The 19,688-nt window shown below is 51.3% G+C and overlaps 1 protein-coding gene across 3 annotated transcripts in view; it reads right to left on the minus strand.

Annotated features, from left to right (window-relative positions):
- Hck (HCK proto-oncogene, Src family tyrosine kinase) overlaps window positions 1-19,458 on the minus strand; it is a 41,019-nt gene extending 21,561 nt beyond the window's left edge. For 2 of the 3 annotated variants that reach the window (XM_047541951.1, XM_047541953.1), the window contains exons 1-2: window positions 19,214-19,458; window positions 1,998-2,115 (exon numbers count right to left, since the gene is read on the minus strand). In XM_047541951.1, coding sequence (XP_047397907.1) covers window positions 1,998-2,114 — 117 coding nt within the window. In that variant the 5' untranslated portion in view covers window position 2,115; window positions 19,214-19,458. Of the gene's footprint in view, window positions 1-1,997; window positions 2,116-15,514; window positions 15,787-19,213 lie in introns of all 3 variants that reach the window. The other variant, XM_047541952.1, reaches the window with a different exon arrangement.
- Window positions 19,459-19,688: the final 230 nt, after the last annotated feature.

The following is a 19,688-nucleotide window of genomic DNA, read 5'->3' on the forward strand; positions in this document are numbered from 1 at the left end:
ACCGGGGGAGCATTGCGCAGTGGATGCTGTAGCTCTAGTTGTAATTTGTGGTTCTTTATTTTCAAGGAGAGTATATTTGTCTGTCACACGTCATTAAACATTTTCTTAGCCGGGCATGGTGGCCCATGCCAGTAATCCCAGTGGCTCAGGAGGCTGAGGCAGGAGGATCTCAAATTCAAAGCCAGCCTCAGCCAAAGCGAGGCCCTAAGTAACTCAGTGAGACCCTGCCTCTATGTAAAATGCAAAATAGGGCTGGGGATGTGGCTCAGTGGTTGAGTGCCCCTGAGTTAATCCCCAGTACCCCACCCCTCAAAAAAATTAAAAAAAAAAAAAAAAAAAACACTGGAAGACCTGATTTTGGGGGGTGGGATTCACAAAGTTCATACAGAGATTCACAAAGGCTCTGAGATGACCTGCAGGGAAGGAGCCTGTTTCTCCCAGTGTTTCTCAAACTGGTGTGACCTGGGAACCCTTTCTTGGAGGAACACTTAGCTAACTGATCTCCAGACCGTGCCCTGCACCAGAGGGGCAAGGAGCGGCTGATAACAACAGTCCTTAAATCTGATGCTCAGAAAGGACAACCAGACGCTGGTGGGAGAAGCCCTCTGCCTTTTGCTGGTGACAAGTCAGAGGGCTTCTGAGAACCTGGGAATTGGGAGCCTTCGCCCCAGGAAGGGCCCAGGACCACACAGGCTAGAAGAGGAGCAGACCTGGGAGTGCCTTCGGGTTCACGGCCTGCAGTCCGCTCAGGGCCTCACTAGGATCAGAAGACCATGTGGTCTCAGGCTCTGCTCACAGGGGTCAAAGGTCAAAGAGGAAGGGCAAGCCCAGGACTCCTGTCCTGTGAAGGGGCGTGGAAGCGGCGGCTGGACTGGGGCAGGATCTGCCTCTTCAATCTCTACAGGCCGTCCTGGGGCGGAGGCTGAGGGCAGGTTGGGGAAGGAGAAGTCAGGGTTAGGGGGACCCGCCTCCCACCAAATAGGAAGAGCTCCCTGCGGGCCGCCCCAGGAAGGCCTGCACACCACCTGGGGAGGCAGCCGGCTGCTCGAGCCCCCAGCCACCCTCAGTCGGGGACGGACTGCGGGTGCTGAGTGGGAGGGCTCCGGGTCGGGGGTTGGAAAGCCCCCGTGCGACCCTCTGGAGCCATCCCACCCCTTTGAGCCTTGGTGACCTGGCCGTGAGGTGGCCTGACCCCTGCCTCCCAGTTTTGGTGGGGAGTCACTGTGTGGTGCCCAGGAACAGCCAACTGTCGCCCCGTCACCCCTGCCACGGTCACACGACCATGGCTGCCACCACTATCCATCAGCCGCACTGTCACCACCGCGATGACAGTCCCCTGCATTAGCATTTGCTTCCGCCCCAGTTACCCTAGGAACCTGCGCTGTGCAGGTTGGGCGCCGGCCCCAGCCTAGGGAGGCCTTAGGCCAGCGGGTTGACCTCCGAGCCTCATCCTTGAAGAGGGTAGAGTACAAACTGTCACCCACAACGGGCTGCCTGTGAGGACCCAGCACGTTGACTCTCCCAGAGCGCGCAGGACAGCGCCTGGTCCACAGGAGACTGGACGGGCAGAGTGAGCGTCCCCTCTGCCAGCCTGACTGTCTCTATCCACTCCTCTGTGTCGTCCCTGTGGCTACGGCGGCTGTCTCACGGCCACTACTGGCTCACTACGACTGCTAGTGTGTCCTCGCACGGTGACGGATTCTACCGCTCCTGCCGCTCCTGCAGCTGCTATGGGACTAGCCTGGTCGGGTGTCACTGAGCGCTGCGTGGCGGCCTCCCAGGCTGGGGCCTGTGTGCTCACCCGGCCTGGCTACTGGGGCTCACGCGGGGAGGTGAGGCACTCTGCAGGGCGGGGAGCACCTCCGTGCCTGGGAGGCACCTGGAGCTGTATCCTGTAGAGCGCGGGCCGCCTGGTCCTGACCACACCCTCGCGGCCATGGGAAGAGGGGCGCGCTGGGGCCTTGGCAGGTGCCCGGGCAGGCTCCTGGCCTACTCACCGGCTTGACGGAGGTCGTGGGGTCTGGCACGTACACAGGGCTGTGTGGGTGGGTGCTGGGCTCAGACTTGGAGGCCTTGCCTCTGTCCCGGAGGAACTTGGACTTGATGCACCCCATCCTGCAGGTAGAAGGGAGGCCAGGTTGTCCAGAGCCCACCAGGGGCGTCGTCGGAGGCCGCCTCCCAGGCCCCGGCCCCGGCCCCGGCCAGCTCCCACTTTCCCTGGCCCTTCGGGGCTTCCCCACATCCAGGACCATGTCCACTGGGGCGCTGGCCCAGGACCTGAGCCATGTGGGGTTTCCTCAGAGGGTGAGTCATGAGGATAATGGAAATGTCACAGGGCCGGGGGCAGAGCGGGCAGAGGGTGGTGGGCGCTGCCCGCTCCCGGTCAGAACGCCCCAGCTCACCCTGGGCACCTGAGTCCACCCGCGCCCATTGCCCACTCTCCTGGCACCGGGCACCCAAGCCAGTCTCAGCTCCTCATCCGCAAAATGGGGATGATAACAGAGCCTGCTGGCAGGGTGTGGGAAGGACAGGAAGGCGTGCGGGTGGGGAAAAAGGAGTCTCCAGCTGAGGGACCAGATAAAGCCAAACTGGGCCACTATTGTGCAATAGGTCACACGATGATGAGGTCACACCATGTGGCTCCAGTGACCTAGCTGCAGAGTAGTCAAGGCACGCTGTCCCTGAATCGTCTTCTAATTGGTCTATGACTCCTCCCCTCCCTCCCTCCCTCCCTCCCTCCCTCTCAGACTTATTTGGTCCTTCATTCACTCAATAAACATTCACTGAGTACTTTTCTTTTCTTTTTTCTTTTTTTTTTTTTTGCGGTGCTGGGGCTTGAACCGGGGGCCTTAAGCTTGACAGGCAAGCGCTCTACCAACTGAGCTATCTCCTCAGCCCCTACTGAGTACTTTTCTAAACCCTGAACCAATCGGACAAGCCCACGTCCTCATGGGGCTCAACTGAAGAAGAATGGGAGATACAGAAAATAATAGGATATTTAGTGAATGGAAAACGAGAAGGTGAAAAAGGGGCCTGTCATAGGCACACGGGGGCAGGCTGTAGACAGGGCGCGGGGGAGCCCCTTTAGGGGGCGATATTGCACCTGGGGTCTGAATGACACAAGGAGCCAGTCACATGACACCCTGAGGGAATGGTGTTTCAGGCAGCGGGAAGAGCAGATGCCAAGGCCCTGGGGCTGGAATGTGTGTGGTAGAAGGAGGCCATGAAAGCAGGTTGGCCCGGCTACAGTTGCAGGACAGGGGACAGGGTGCTCTGTGGCCAGGCTGCCACATCTTCTTGTGGCAATGAGGAACTCGGATTTTACTCTAAGGAAGTCGGAATTGGTGGCAAGTTTCTGGCAGGACAACCCTGGGGTTCAATTTTCACTTTAAATCTTCCCACTGTTGCTGGGTGAAGCGTGGGCTGCAGGGAGCAGGCCAGGGGGCCCCGTCGGAGTCTGTGGCGGTCACCAGGTGCCAGATGACAGCAGCCAGTGCAGGTGGTGGCTTTAGAGGGGGTATGAAGTGGAGGGATTTGGGGGATGTCTTAGAAGTGGAGCTCAAAGAAGACCTTTGCCACCTGCATCTCAGATGGAGCACTAATCTCCAGGGTATAGAAAGAACTCAAAAAACTTAACACCAAAAAACCCAATAACCCAATCAACAAATGGGCAAAGGAGCTGAACAGACACTTCACAGAAGAAGAAATACAACTGATCAACAAATATATGAAAAAATGTTGAAGGTCTCTAGCAATTAGAGAAATGCAAATCAAAACTGCTCTAAGATTTCATCTCACTTCAGTCAGAATGGCAAGTATCAAAAATACAAGTAACAATAAATGTTGGTGAGGATGTGGGGGGAAAAGTATATTCATTTATTGCTGGTGGGACTGCAAATTGGTGCAACCACTCTGGAAAACAGCATGGAGATTCCTCAGAAAACTTGGAGTGGAACCACCATTTGACCTAGCTATGCCACTCCTTGTTGTATACCCAAAGGATTTAAAAATCAGCATATTATAGTGACACAGCCACATCAATGTTTATAGCAGTTCAATTCACAATAGCTAAGCTATGGAATCAACCTAGGTGCCCTTCAACAGATGAATGGATAAAGAAAATGTAGTATATAGACACAATGGAATATTACTTGGCCATAAAGAAGAATGAAATTTATGGCGTTTGCCGGTAAGTGGATGGAACTGGAGACTATCACGTTAAGTGAAATAAACCAATCCCAGAAAACCAAAAGCTGACTGTTCTCTCTGATATGCAGATGCTAACCCATAACAAGGGAGGGTAGGGAGGGAAGACGAGAAGTTCATTGCATTAGACAAAGGGGAATAAAGGGAAGAGGGGGATGGGAATGGGAACAACAGTGGAATCAGACAGAATGTTCCTATGTTCATATATGAATATGTGACCAGTGTAACTCCACAGCACGTACAACCACAAGAATGGGAAGTTATACTCCATGTATGTATAATATGTGAAAATACATTCTACTGTCGTGGATAACTAAGGAGAACAAATGAGAAATTTTTTAAAAAAGAGGTAGAGCTCACAGACTTCACTGCTCTATTAATTTAAAGATGCTTAAAGATGCCTGATTGAATTCAAAATTTACTGTAAAAGCGGCAGCAGTGTTTCGTTATTTTTGCTCAAAATGGGCGCCCGTTTGCTGAGAAGGCAGACCAGGAGAACCACAAGAGGAAGCGCTGCTTTCCCTGTCTCTGCAAAATTGCGATTTTATTCTAAAAGCAGCTAGAACTCAGTCATCTATATCTTGTTAAAACAAACATGTGTTTGTAGCTCAAGAAAGAAAAAAAAAAAAATCCCAAATACCTACGCTTAGGAAAATTACTTTTAAAAAAAGGAAAGACCTCTTCTTGACCAGGGTTTATCTGGTGGGAGGTGGGAACGATTTACCATCTCAAGACAGGAGCCGGTCGGCTTCGTTTCGTGACTCCAGTAAGGAACACACTCCGAGTCTTGGAATGCTGGCTCATTAATTTGAAAAATCATCACAATTAATCACCATTTCGTAATGTACTTGAGTGTGTTTAAAACTGAAGCCAACCTCTCTTGTTTGATTTGTGACAAAGAGGTATTGCAGTCCTGGGAGATCAAGTAGCATCTTGTGTGGTTTATCATGACATGAAATTATATTGCATTTCACACATTTTGCCCAATATAAGGGTATTCTGGGAAGAGAACTGCTGTGTGACATTGGGCGGCTCCTCCACCTTTTTTTTTTTTTGTACCGGGAACTGAACTCAGGGGCACTCAACCACTGAGCCACCTCCCCAGCCCTGTTTGTATTTTATTTAGAGACAGGGTCTCACTGAGTTACTTAGGGCCTCGCTTTTGCTGAGGCTGATTTTGAATCTGAGATCCTCCTGCCTCAGCCTCCCGAGTCCCTGGGATCACAGACGAGTGCCACTGCGCCCCTCGGGCTCCTCCGCCCGGCTGAGCGCCCACGGATCTCTCTCCGCGAGCGTCATGATTCCAACCCCACACATAATGAAAGCTTAACAAGTGTCATTTTAGGTTACAGATGATAGGCACAGGGTCCTGAGGGATGGGTCTCTACGAAGGGCTTGCTTTCATTCACCGCCCCCGGCCGTCTCTGGGAAGGATGGTGGTTTCCTGCCTCAGAGCGTGCTGAGCACTGAGCTGAACAGTGGGCGCTACAGACGCGCTCACCGAAACCGCGCCTGCTCCTGGGCACCGCAGCTCTGCGCAGGCGCGTAAGCACACATGGTACCAAACGCCTTCGGGTCAGAAGCTCAGGGGTGCTGAAGCTCTGGAGGGACTGACTGTTCAAGCAGGAAACTGCCATCAGCTCTATGTGGCACAATCAAGCATGATTTTTTTTAAGAGACACAATGCCAGATTTGTGTAAAATGTGACCATCCCCCTGAACCAAGACAACCATGTCCACTGCCTGGTGTGCAGCTGGCATCAGAAATGTCCATTACCACGTCCCCCAGGAAAGTCATGTGAGTCGCATTTATAATCTGGTGCTTTCTACAGCCATTTATTTACTTACTATTTACTTACGGATTTATTTGTTTATTTACTGTGTCACTGGGGATTGAACCCAGGTGCTCTACCATGAGATACATCCCCAGCCCTTTTTATTTTGAAACAGCGTCTTGTTAAGTGGCCCAGGCTGGCCTTGAACTTTCCATCCTCCTTCCTCCAGCTCCCAAGATGGAATTACAGGCGTGCACCACTGTACCCGGCTTTATTTTTAAATTTTTAATTCTCTCTGTATCTTTTACTGTATTGGGGGTTGATCCCAGGGTCTCACACATGCTAGGCAAGTGCTCTACCACTGAGCCACAGCCGTATTTTTAAAAGTAAAAAGAAACAAGTAAGTTAATCTAAAAATGTATTTGTTTTACCCAATGTATAAAAATTAGTAGCATGCAATAAATATAAAAATTATTAGTGAGCTGTTTTATATTGCTGTGGGTTGTTTTGAGATGGGGTCTCACTATGTTGTCCAGGCTGACCTTGAACGCCCAGACTCAAGCAATCCTTCTGCCTCAGCCTCCCGAGTAGCTGCAATTACAGGCTTACCACACTGACCTACATTCTTCTCTTGCACTAGGTCATTTTTTGGGGTCGGGAGTATTAGGAATTGAACCCAGAGGCACTCTACCACTGAACCAGTTCTTTTTATTCTTTATTTTTGAGACAGGGTCTCACTAAATTTCTGAGGCTGGCCTCAAACTCTTGATCCTCCTGCCTCAGCCTCCTGAGCGGAAGGGATTACAGGCATGCAGTGCTGCGCCCGGCTTTGTACTAAGTCTAAATCCCAGTGCCTATGTCACATTTCCGTTATGAGTTGCTGCTTTTTAGGTGCTCCATCTCCACGGTTGGCTCAAAGCTACTGTCCTAGGTGGTGCAGATACAGGACGTTCCCATCATTGCTGCACACGTCAAGGCTGGTCTCCTGCGTGTCCATGTTCCTGAGTGTTTGGCTCAGTGCCTGCCTGGCACTGGCACACAGGGAACCAGTGCATGCCCAGAGCACTGTGCTCTTTGCAATAGACAGTAAAGGTGTCTATATAAAATATCTGCTTGTCTTTTTAAAAAAATCTTTATTTAATTAATTTATTTTTATGCCGTGCTGAGGAACCCAGTGCCTCATACACGCTAGGCAAGTGCTCTGCCACTGAGCCACAACTCAGCTCCCTGTCAGGATATGATTTTTGCTTCAGGGACAGAGTTGAGAAAGGGAGTGGCCACACAGCACTACATTCCAGAGCCACGTGAGAAGCAGCTGTTAGCAGAGACGGAAAGCAGAACGGTAGTCGCCAGGAGCCGGGTAGGGGGCAGTGGGAACGTTTCCGTTTTACGAGGTGAAAACTTACAGAGGTGGATGATGGTGCTGTTTGTACATGGTGAATGCACTCAATGCCATGGAATGCTACCTTTAAATGGGTTTGATGGGGCTGGGGAGATAGCTCAGTTGGTAGAGAGCTGGCCTCGCAAGCACGAGGCCCTGGGTTCAATCTCCAGCACTGCAAATAAATAAATAAATAAGTAATAAAATAAAATGGGTTAGGTGATAAAATTTACATTATATGCTTTTTACCACAATAAAAAGTTGGGGGGGCGGTTTGCTGGGATTGCAGCTCAGTGGTAGAGCCCTTATCTAGCATTCATGAGACTCTGGGTTCAAGCCCCTGCACTGAGTGAGAGAGCGAGAGAGACAGACAGAGAGACAGAGAGACAGAGAGACAGAGGCGCCATAACAGATACTATCATAACGAGTGGCAAAGATATGGATGCTGTTAATATGCTTATTAACATTGCAAAAATTGTTAATCGGTGATATTAGATGATAAAAACAATATGAAAAACCCATAATATCAAACCCTTTGGTAAGATGAATATATATGAATATGTTGGCATGCTAACAGAAAAAGTCATCTGTTTATGATAATAATTGAGCAGCAGAATAAGGAGCTGGGATTTGAAGAACAGGGAGGCTGGGGAAAGTCAAGAGTGTTTCAGAGAAAAATCATTTCCAAGAGGATTTGGAAGAACTTAAAATATTAACCCAATCTACGGAGTACTTCAAGACTCAAAGGAAGCTGGGCACAGTGGCGCACGCCTGTCATCCCAGTGGCTCGGGAGGCTGAGGCAGGAGGATCGCAAGTTCAAAGCCAACCTCGGCCACTTAGCAAAGCACTAAAGAACTCAGTGAGACCCTGTCTCAAAATGAAGAATGGCTGGGTATGTGGCTCCGTGGTTAAGCAGCCCTGGGTTCAATCCCTGGTACCAACGAAACAAAGCAAAACAAAACCTCAAAGGAATAATCACTGAGCCAGAATTCCTAAGAGCGAAGGGAAAATTGGAAACGTGTACACCATCATCTTAAGATCCTGGAAGCACAGTAACTTAGCAGAACAAATATTTTTTGAGCACTAAATTCAAAAAATTTGTCACGTCACTCTCACTTAGAGGTCACTGAAGAGCAGAATGGACAATTTCTCCCACTGTGATTCGGCAGCAGTCTGCAGTAGGCTGGCGAGTGTTTCCCACACGCGTCACTGATGTTCAGGGAGTTGGGAACCATGGAATGGGGTGGGGTGGGGAAAGGATGACGGAAGAGATTTATGCAGCCCAGGACCTCTGGCAGGGTGCCCTGGGTCAGAGTGGCCTGAAGTGAGCTTCGAAATGCAGCAGGGTTGCCAGGTGCGGTGGCCACGCCTGTGATCCCAGGGCTCGGGAGGCTGAGGCAGGAGGATCGCAAGTTCAGAGCCAGCCTCAGCAACTCAGTGAGGCCCTAAGGAACTCAGCAAGACCCTGTCTCTAAATAAAAAAATAAATGTATAAAAAAGGGCTGGGGATGTGGCTCAGTGGCCAGGCACCCTGGGTTCAATCCTGGGTACCAAAAAAAGAATAAAAAAGCATAACAGAGTGTTTGGCACTCAGGGTGTGGCCAGTGAGAAACCAGCAGCATCAGCCTCCCGTTAGAAACCTGTTAGAAACGCAGAACCTCAGACCCCACCTTCCAAGCACAGTGTGCATTTTAACAAGGTCCCCAGGTAACCAAGGTGCACATTCTAGTTGGAACGGTGGCCTGGTGAACATCTTTTGCTCTGCATCCTCAGTATCTGCACTGGGGATGGAACCCAGGGGCACTTAGCCACTGAGCCGCATCCCCAGCCCTTTTTCCATTTTATCTTGAGACAGGACCTTGCTGAGTTGCGTAGGGCCTCGCTAAGTTGCTGAGGCTGGCTTTGAACTCATGATCCTCCTGCCTCAGGCTCCGGAGCGGCTGGGATGACAGGTGTAATTGGCATTCATCCCTCTTCTAACAGTGCCTGGATTTTCCTCTGGGAAAACAACCTTCTCCTTCTTGGTACATGAGGTGTGGCGGGGTTACCCCACTCTGGCCTTTAGGATGGTCAAAGAATCCTATGTCCCCTGGCCTTAGCAATTGATCTAGCTATAGACAACTGTGTGATTCTTACTGAGGCTGAGTCTTCACTGCATTTTGCTGGAAACTTTAGGAAAAAGGCAGTCTCTGTAAATCATGATGTAGGAACCTGGGGCTCTTGAGAATCATCTCGACGTCATGAAGAGAGAGGTTGCTTTAGAGCGAAACCACTACGGAGGACAACAGAGCTGAGGGATGAAGACATAGTGATTCCTGATGGTAAGTTTGAGCACCTGGATACAGCTATGCCTGAAGCTTATAAACCCCAGGATTTTTCTAATTCATGAGCAAATTAAGTTCTCATTTTTGTCTAAGCCAATTCGAGCTGGGTTTCTGCCACATGGCACCCAGTCTTCACTGATTCTTGCCTATTCCTGGGCCACATGCTAGGTTGAATGAACTAGTCTCCAGGAGCGAGGGCCTGGAATACGTAATTCCAGCGGTTCTGCAGGAAATTCTTAGGCATGCTGAATTTTGAGACCCATCAAGATAGTGGAATGGAGGCTGGACCAGGTGTGGATTATGGTTCTGCTGCCAACTGATAAGCAACCTTGGTCCAGTCACTTCCCTGCTCTGAGCCTCATTTATTTATTTATTTATTTATTTTATTGTAAACAAATGGGATACATGTTGTTTCTCTGTTTGTACATAGAGTAAAGGCATACCATTTGTGTAATCATAAATTTACATAGGGTGATGTTGGTTGATTCATTCTGTTATTTTTCCCCTTCCCCCCACCCCCTGAGCCTCATTTTTAAAAAGAAAGGAGGCACTTGTTTCTCGGGCTTGGCCTGAGGTTCTGTGCAATGAGGGATGTGAGAGACCTTTTAAAACCGCCACGTGCACACGATTTTTTAGCAGTGAGGTTCATAACCAAGCTCTGAGAGCAGAAGGAGTCCCTGGCCCCACACGAACTCGGAGCCATGAACGCCTGGCTCAGACACTTCCTCAGGCCCCTGCCCACCCCGGAACCTGAAACCTGCTCCTGTCCCTCAGCTTCTGCAGGCACTGCGTGGGAGGGAAATGAGAAGAGTGGCCTGCTGGCCCCGCGGCTTCCCACGGTCGCCTGCCACGCTGGCTGGGCTGGGGAGGCCTCTGCTGCACTCTCAGAGCTGAGCCCAAGGCGGGAAGGCCAGGCGCTGCCTGAGCATCCCTGGATGGGCCAGCTGGCTCTCTGGGTGTGTCTGTGCCCAAGCAGAGGGCGGCAAAGGCGGGGGTGGCAGAGCCCCGAGGACACTCCTTCTGTCAAAAGCTCACTGTGTGACCGTAGGCAAGACTCAGTTCTTCTCTGGGCCTCAAGTTCTCCAAATGTGACCTGAGAATCTGGAAAAGGAGTTCTTTCCTGCATGCCTTCTGCTCCCTCTTCTTTTCTCCCATCAATGTGGGGGTGGCATAGGGATGACTCCGGTCCCCTCCAGCCCTGCAGCAGGCACGGTCTGCTAGGCCATGACCAATTCTTTTTTTTTTAATAAATTTTAATATATACATATACATATATATATATGTGTATATACATATATATATATATGTATATAGTAAATGGACACAATATCTTTATTTTATTCTATTCATTTATTTTCATGTGGTGCTGAGGATTGAACCCAGTGCTTCACACATGATAGGCAATCATGTGTGATTGCCTATCACTTCACTAAGCTATAGTCCCGGCCTGGCCATGACCAGTTCTGGCCAGTCAGAGTTGAGGCAATAGAAGCAGAAATGGGCATGTGACTCAATTCTGGTCAAGAAGAGTCAGTCTGTGGCTTTTGGCTAGAAAACGGGCTTGTAGCAGCTAAACAGAGTCTAGAAATAGAGAAATACCAATTGCCAAGTTTGAATCCAGTCCTGCTTGCAGCTGGTATTTCATGGACTTTCCAAAAACCTCCCTCTTCTGCTTGAGCCAGTTTGAGTTGGATTTTTGTTTTCTTAAACACCAAAGTATACTGTCCAGGAAGGAGGAAGTTCTTACAATGCATTGCAATTCATACTCAAGTGTAAATGACTGATGGAAAAACTTCTCTGATAGCATCGTGTGTGTGTGTGCGCGCGCGTGCCAGATATTGCACTCAGGGGCACTCGACCACTGCGCCACATCCCCAGCCCTATTTTGTATTTTATTTAGAGGCAGGGTCTCACCGAGTTGCTTAGCACCTCACTTTTGCTGAGGCTGACTTTGAACTCATGATCCTCCTGCCTCAGCCTCCGAGCCGCTGGGATTCAGACATGTGTCACCATGCCTGGCTTCTGGTAGCAGTTTTGGTAGAAGAGAAACTAAGATGATACTAGACCCATAGAGTAGGTGAGGACAGGTGCAGTACAGACCCCATTAAGCTGGTGGCACTGAAGCCAAGCCTAAACCGAGCCTGGCACGTCACAGGCCCTCCACATTCATCGGTGGAGTGAAGGGCTTGTGCTCCACCCTCCACGCCTGGCCACATGTGACTGAAGTCAGAGACCAGAGTTATGAACCCACACCTCAGACAGAAAAATGAAGACCCATGAGCAAGAGGGTCTCCCCACCGGTCAGGGCAGGGGGAGCTGGTCCTCAGCTCTCCCGCCATTCGGCATTCACCGGGGTCAGCCCCAGAGGTGGCAGGTGGCGAGGGAACAGAGGAATGAGGAACCCAAACAGGAAGCTTGGGAAGGCGGCAGACGGGGCCTGCGGCTCAAGGATGCCCAGTTAGAGGAACTTTCCCTTCTCGGAAGAGCTCAGTCACCGGGGCAGGAGCAGGTCTTTCCGCAACAGGGACCAAGTCCTTCCGGAGCAGCTTCTGGGGTGCAGGGCCCGGTGGCTCCTTTTCCCCAGATTCCCTGTCTTCCAAATGAGCCATCCTTATCCCCAAGTGACTGTTGTCCCTAATGGACATTTGGGGCCATTCCGGCTTCTCTCTGTGCCCCTCTCAGAGAGAGCTCAAGATCTTGATTCTGCAGATGGGAAGGGACTTGGGAGATGAACGCCTTCATCCCACGGGTGGAGTGACCGCCCCAGACAGGGCTGGTCTTGGGCCCAGGTTCACACCCAGCAAGTGACAGGATGACCTGCAGAAGGACGCAGGGCCCTGGTCATTCACGTGGTCCAGTCAGAGCGTGGGCCGGTGTTCCACAGCCTGTTGGAACCACATCCTGAATTCTTCCTGTGCTCGACAGTGGCCTTGCCTTGCGTCGTGGGTCAGGTCCAGAGCCCCAGCGAGCCTCCCTGGAATCATTTTATCTCTAAGGCAGCAGGGGCGAGGGCAGCGGGGAGCCGCGGAGGCTGAAGTCAGAGCTGGACTTGAATTCTCCTTCTGCCTCTTCCAAACTAGCCTTTAAGAACTCGAGTCAGGCCGCCTGTGCCTTCCGCTCCAGACCCAGGCCTCCCCGCTCCGTCCCCTCCAGGTGGGTGAGGCCTCCTGTTCTGAGCTGGCCTCCACCCGGCAGACCTGCACCCGGGCCTCTCCGCCACCCTGCTGTGTCCACGACGCCCTTCTTGCTCTTCAGCTCACCAACCAGGCTTCCCCCTCCGAGTTGTGGCACATGTTGCTTTCTGGAATGTTCTTCACCCAGAAAGCCTCCTTCACTTCATCCAGGTCTCTTCAAAGACCTTGGCTTCTCAGAGAGGCCCTCCCTCATTGCCCTGGCTAAACTGTGACCCCCTGCCCCGTCCCCTGGCTCCCAGCTCTTCTTCACGGTGTGGCTACTCCTCCCCGGGGTGTACTTCTTGGATCTCCAGCTGCGGACAGCACAATGGACCAACAGCCCAGCTGCTGTGCTTTGAAGGCCATCACCAGTCCCACGGGCTGCCCCTGGCCAATGCCAGAGCGTGGCCGGGAGACCGAGGCAGCCCACGTCTGGGGGAAACCTCTTTCCTTAGAGCCGCAGGGGTGGGCTCAGCACTCCGCCTTCCTCCCTCCCTTCTTCCCTCCTTCATTAGGGGTCAGACCGCCCTGGCCATCTCAGGGACCCTCCAGCCCCCCTGGTTTTGCCCCTCGTTCTCTCTCAGGCGTCTTTGCTAACAAATGGCCTGTGCTGCTGCTCAGCACAGAAAACTGGGACACAGTATGTGCTCAATAAAATTCCGATTTGAGTGAATGAATGAAGTTCCTGTTAGCTTCCCCGATGCTCCCCGTCTAATCAGCAGTTGTGATTGTGATTTAAACTGGGAAGGGTGATCTGTGTTCGCTCATTCCTGTTTGGAGAAGAAAAAGCCTCCTCTCCTTGGCCTTGGCCGGAGTGGAGTGCCCCCCTCAGACAGGACACAGCGGCCCGCTGGCCACAGGGGCGACTTTCCGCTCTGACCCGCCCAAGCTCAGCTCCTCCCATCCTGTCCTCCACGTGGGGTCCTCGCAGCCACAGTAACACGAGTTGTTTCTTTTTCAGTTTTCCTTTTTAAGTTGACAGGGTTCCAGGGTCGTTTCTTCTGTATTTCGGAGCATGTAATTTTTTATTCAAAAATGACCATTCATCACCTGGTAAAGCCTAGGAAGGCTCATTCTTTTGGTGCAACTTTTAAACATCACAGATAAACCTAAGGTACCCTCGGATCGCTCCTTCTACCTCTCCTCCCCTTCCCACCCAGACAACCTCTGCCGACATCGGGCCTCTGCCTCTGCCTCTACATGCATGTATGTGGAGGCCGGTGCCGTTGATGCCCGTCACTCAGCTGGAACATTCTGGCTGGCCTTCAATTGCCAGCACCTATGTCTCTTTGCCTGAGAGGTTTCTTGGCAGCTATGGCTCTGCCCACAAACTTGGCAAACTAGAAGTGCTGGAGAATTGTCTTGGCCGGGGAGCAGCCTTTGACCAAGGGCTGACAGGTGCAGGAGGACAAATGTCCCCGTTCCACACCCCTCGAGCGTGCTCTGCACTGGCTCCCGATGCCCACAATACAACTGCCTCAATAATGTGCCTTTCTTTCTACCTTCTCTTTCCCACTCTCCTGCCGTGGTTTCTGGATTTGGTTCCCATATAACCTATTTGAATTTGAAACCTGGTTTAGGGTCTGCCTCTGGGGAAACTCAAGTTAAGACACATGTACGCATATTAACTGCGAAGTGTCGTTGTTTTGTGTATGTGTGTGCGTTAGCAGAACAGGAATTGTATTGAACAGCTGACGATGTGGGATCCCTCTGATTCCCATGTTTCAGACGAGGAAACCGAGACTCAGAGAGTGAAGAAATCTGCCCACTGCACCACAGCTCCCATGAGATGGAACCAGCACTCAGATTCAGGTTCCTCGGCTGCGCTCGGTCCTACTGTCCTTCATTTCTCTGGCGGAGCCGAGGGTGAGACTCTATGCTCTTGGTTGCATCTAGAGCTCCTGGTCCAAGGACTCAGCGGGGATGCTGGGAGTGCAGGCAGGTGACTCCGGGGGAGCTCGAGGCACGTGAGTCCCAGGGCAGTGCCATCCAGAGGACGCAGTGGAGGGCAGCACATGTGGCCACGGCCACTGGTCCAGGACGTCGTTACCCACTCTACTCCCAGGTCTGGAGACGCAGGATGGGGACCAAATTACTGTGGGGATTTGTTTAGAAAGATGGGGACTGAGAGCAACTGTACCACTAACTTGCTGTGTGACTTTGGGAAAGTAACTTACCGTCTCTAGTTTTTGCATTCCTTTTCTACGAAAAAGGTGAAGACTTATCATGATTGGAGAGTCAGATGGTTAGGAGAGTTAGCGTCCAAGTCCTGGTCTGGCCAGTTCCGGGAAGCCAACTGCCTTCTCCTCACCCCCTGGGGCAAGTGCCTCCCAGAAGGCAGCCTGCCTGGGATAGATTAAGGTTCATGTTTTGGGCGCTGGGGTGTAGCTCATAGTAGAGCATCTGCCCAGCATGTGTGAAGCCACGGGTTCAATCCACAGCACAGGGAAAAAAAAAAATCATGCATTCCACACCCACTAGGATGGTAATAAAAATCACAATAATTATATTCCAGTGGGCCTACAGGGGAGACTGGAGCCCTTGTACATTGCTGGTAGGAAAGTTTGGCAATTCCTCAAAAAGCTAAACTTAGAACGACTGTATGACCTAGCAATTCCACCCCAGCTACAAACCCAAGGAAATGCAAAGACGTACCGAGCAAATGCAGATCCACCGCAGCACCGGAGCCCAGCGGTGGAAACCGAAATCTCCTGCACAGACTGTGGTCTGTCCACGCAATGAGTCAACCACAGCGGGAGGAAGTGCCAACACTAGTTAGCATGTGGGTGAACCTCGAAAACATGATCCTACATCAGACACTGGTGCACCCCTGTAATCCCAGTGACATAGGACGTTGAAGCCGGAGGATCGCAAGTTCAAGGCCAGCCTCAACAACACAGCAAGGCCCTCAGCAACTTAGCAACACCCTGTCTCAAAATAAAAAAAAAAAAAAATTAAAAAGGGCTGGGAATGTAGCTCAGTGTTTAAGCATCCCTGGGCTCAATCCCCAGTACAAAAAAAAAAATAGTCAGACACAAAAAGTCACATATCGTCTGATTCCATTTATACGAAATACTCAGAATAATTTAGTCCAAGTACAAAATGCAGATTGGTGGTTGCCAGGGAATGGTGGGTTGGGAATGGGAACGGCCACTTAATGGGTGCCTGACGGGAACCTCCTTTGGGGTGTCGAAAATGTTTCGAAACTACCTGGAGGTGGTGGTCGAACAACAGTGTAGATGTCCTAGATGCCACTTGGTTGTTCACTTTAAAATGGTTAATTTTATAAAGCTGTGTGAACGTCACCTTGATTTAAAATTTTTTAAAATCTCAAACTACATAAGAGGGTTCATCTAGAAACAACTCACGCTGCCTTGGAGCAGAATAGTAGACGGCCATTAAAAAACCCAAGGATGTTTTAATGGCCTGGGAAAAATACGAGGCAATGCTAAGCACGTAAGTGGGGTAAAAAGTGTACCCGCGACATTTTTCTGGTTCTGTTAAGTAAAGGCGCAGAGAAGAACGTACAGCAACATAGGAAAACGTTGTGATGAAAAGATTCACACTTTGACTTTGTGAGTACCTGCTACGGAAGCACCTCCTGCAGGGAACCAGGCGAACAGAACTGCTGGAGCTGAAGCCCCGGGCCTGGAGAAGGGGCCTGGGTCTAGAGAGGGAGGTGAGGTCAGCACAGCTGGATTCTTCTCTCTTCTCTGCACCAGACCCCCTGGGTGGCCCATCTGGGGCTAAGCACTCCTCTCACACAAGGGAATGGTGACAGTGGCCCCTTTTTGGGGGGAGGTACCCGGGTAATGAATTCAGGGCCACTCAACCACTGAGCCACATCCTCAGCCCTATTTCCTATTTTATTTACAGACAGTGTCTTAGTGAGTTGCTGAGGCTGGCTTTGAACTCTCAATCCTCCTGCCTCAGCCTCTGGAGCCCCTAGGATTACAGGAGCCCGGTTTCTTTAGTCTTGATCATTATCAGATCAACTGTGATGGTGCCACAGTTCTTGTGTTGAAGTGGCTTTTTTTTTTTTTTTTTTTGGTACTGGAGATAAAACCCAGGGGTGCTTTACCACTGAACTACATCCCCAGCTCCCTTTCTAAAAACTTTTAAATTTTGAAACAGGGTCTTGCTCAGTTGCTGAGGGTCTCATTAAGTTGTTGAGACTGGTCTAGAACTTGCGATCCTCCTGCCTCAGCTTCCCATGTCACTGGGGTTACAGGCGTGGGCCAGAATACCTGGCAAATAACACTTACTTTACTTAATGGCCCAAAAGCACGAGAATACTGACACTGGCAATTCGGTTGTGCCAAAGAGAAGTAGCAAAGTAATGAATATGTAGGGTTCGATATTATCCAGTTTCAGGCATCTACTGACGGTCTTGGAATTAGGGGGTGCTGCTGTAGGTCTTTAACACAGAAAACAATTCCATGTGTTGGTATGCATACCTATAGGTGCAATAAATTATAGGGCATGAACCAGAAGGTCTATAATCCAGGACATAGGTCGCCTCTGGGGAGGGAAATAGGACCGAGGGATATGGTGGAAGGCTTAACTTGTATGTTTAGTAATTTTATTTTTTAAAACATCTGAGGCATACAAGACAAAATACTGACATCCGTTAATTCTGGGTGATAGATTCCTGGGATGTTTAATGTATCACTCCCTTTGCTTTTCTGTGTTTTAACACCATGACTCCACACCCCTCCCACTCACCCCCCAGAAAAAGGAGAAGGAAGAAAAAAAAAAAAAAAACATGAAATAAGGTCACATCTCTACTGTGGTCCTTCTGTGCCAGTCAAGTGGTTCTCAAAGTGGGGTCCCTGGGCAGCCTCAGCATCCCCTGCAAATGCAAATTCTCCATGTCCTATCGCAGATCTCCTGAGGCAGAATCTCTGGTGTCAGGGTTTTTTTATAAGGGTTTTTTTTTTTTTTTCTCTTTTATAAAATATTCTTTTAGTTGTCAACGGACCCTTATTTTATTTATTCATTTATATGTGGTGCTGAGAACGGAATCCAGGGCGTGCTAGGCAATCGCTCTACCACTGAGCTGCAACCCCAGCCCTGCACTGAGTTCAACAGGCCTCCAGGTGGTGAATGAGGGGCCCAGTTTGAGAACCAGAGGCTAGACCTAGGAAACAATGCATGTGACGGAGTCAATGTTCGCGGTGTATGTGCCCTGAGAGCTTTCCTTCTGTACTTAATCTTCAAAGCGACCTCAGGAAAAAGCATTTCCAACCCCCAATCTGAAGCTTTTTGAGCACTAACTTGACCCCATACATGGAGAATTCCACAACCGGCCTCGTGTGGCCTGGTCACAGTCAAAACCCGAGTGCACAAAAAATATTGCACTAATTCCCTTCAAGCTAGGTGTTTATGAAACTTATGTGAATTTCGCCTTTAGACTTGGGTCTCCTCCCCAAGATATCTCATCTGGTTCTTGCAAATATTCAGAAATCTGAAAATATCTGAAATCCAAAACACTTCTGAATTTCAGATAAAGGATACTCAGGCTTGTATTATGAGCATCCCCATCATATGGTTTCCGAAACCGAGGCACAGAAAGTGCAAACACCCTGCCCAGGATCCAGTAGACAGCTTGTCCCCCACCCCCGTGTCCCCTACCCTGCGCACTACACTGAACTGTCCCACAAATATCACCTCTCGCATACTCGAGCCCACGACTGCCTTGAAAGGAAGACAAAACTCCCGTTTTACAGGTGAGGAAATTGGAATTGGGAGAGGGAGGAGAGTGACTTGCCCACGGTCTCACAGAGCTGAGCGAGGGGACAGACGTCCTGTGACCGGGTTTAGGAGGTGTGGGCTGTGACCTAGAGGCCGGCTGGGGGCGGGGGCGGGTGGCACCGGGTGGGGTTGAGGAGGAGGAATGAGCTTAGCGATCCAGCTGCAGCCCGGTTACGCCCCTGCCAGCTGCCCCTGTCCCCACGCTGGCTGCCAACCCAGCGTAACCCGTCCCCATTGGGAACCGTAAGGGCCTTCCCCTCTCCGGCTTCTCTATTTTTTTCTTTTGCAGAAGGGGAACCTGGACGGCCCAGAGAAGTGGCAGTTCCAGTATAAAGTCACTCCGCAGTCCCAACTTCTCGTTCCTCTGACCATCCCAAGTTCGCAGCGGGGCGGTGGCGGTCCCTCCCTCACCCAGCCACCCGCCCCTCGCCGGCGACCCCTCCTCCTAGACCCTCCGCCGCTCCCCCGACGATCCCTTCTCCCCTCGTTGCCCCCAGGGCCCCCCATAGAGAGCCCTGCCGGGGCCCCGTCTCCCCGCGCCAAGCCGAGACCCGCGAGCTCCCGGTCCGGGTGGCCCCCAGCCCCGGCCGCAGCACTCACCTGGGCGCCCGCTCCTGGTCCGGCGGGCAGCCCGGATCCTCGCAGCTCGAGCGTCCCCCCAGCTCAGCAGCTCCCGGGGCCCGGGGCACCCCGCGCAGAAGGTGGGCTGACTGGAGATCAGGAGGCTGGGGCCGCTACAGGGGCTTCGGCGTCGCGGTCCTCTCGGCTCTCCCAGCGCTCAACTGTCGCGGTCCCCGCCCACTCGCCTCTAACTCTGGTCTGTGCACCCGCGGCTGGAACCAAGAACCCGGTGGCGCCCACGGGCCATCTGGGCGCCTTAGCCGCGCCCTGAGCTATGCAAACCACGCCCCCAAAGTGTCCCGACACCACCCTCTAAGACTCTGCTGTACCCACCCGGGGGATCCTAACCAGTTCCCCAAGGTTCCTACCTGTCTCCTGCTCCCAGGATCCTAATCTCACCTCCAAAGACTTTTTTTTTTAAACACCATCCATCAGAGACTTGTAACTGCCACCA

This window comes from Sciurus carolinensis, chromosome 2 (genome assembly GCF_902686445.1).
Source record: "Sciurus carolinensis chromosome 2, mSciCar1.2, whole genome shotgun sequence".
NCBI lineage: Eukaryota > Metazoa > Chordata > Mammalia > Rodentia > Sciuridae > Sciurus > Sciurus carolinensis.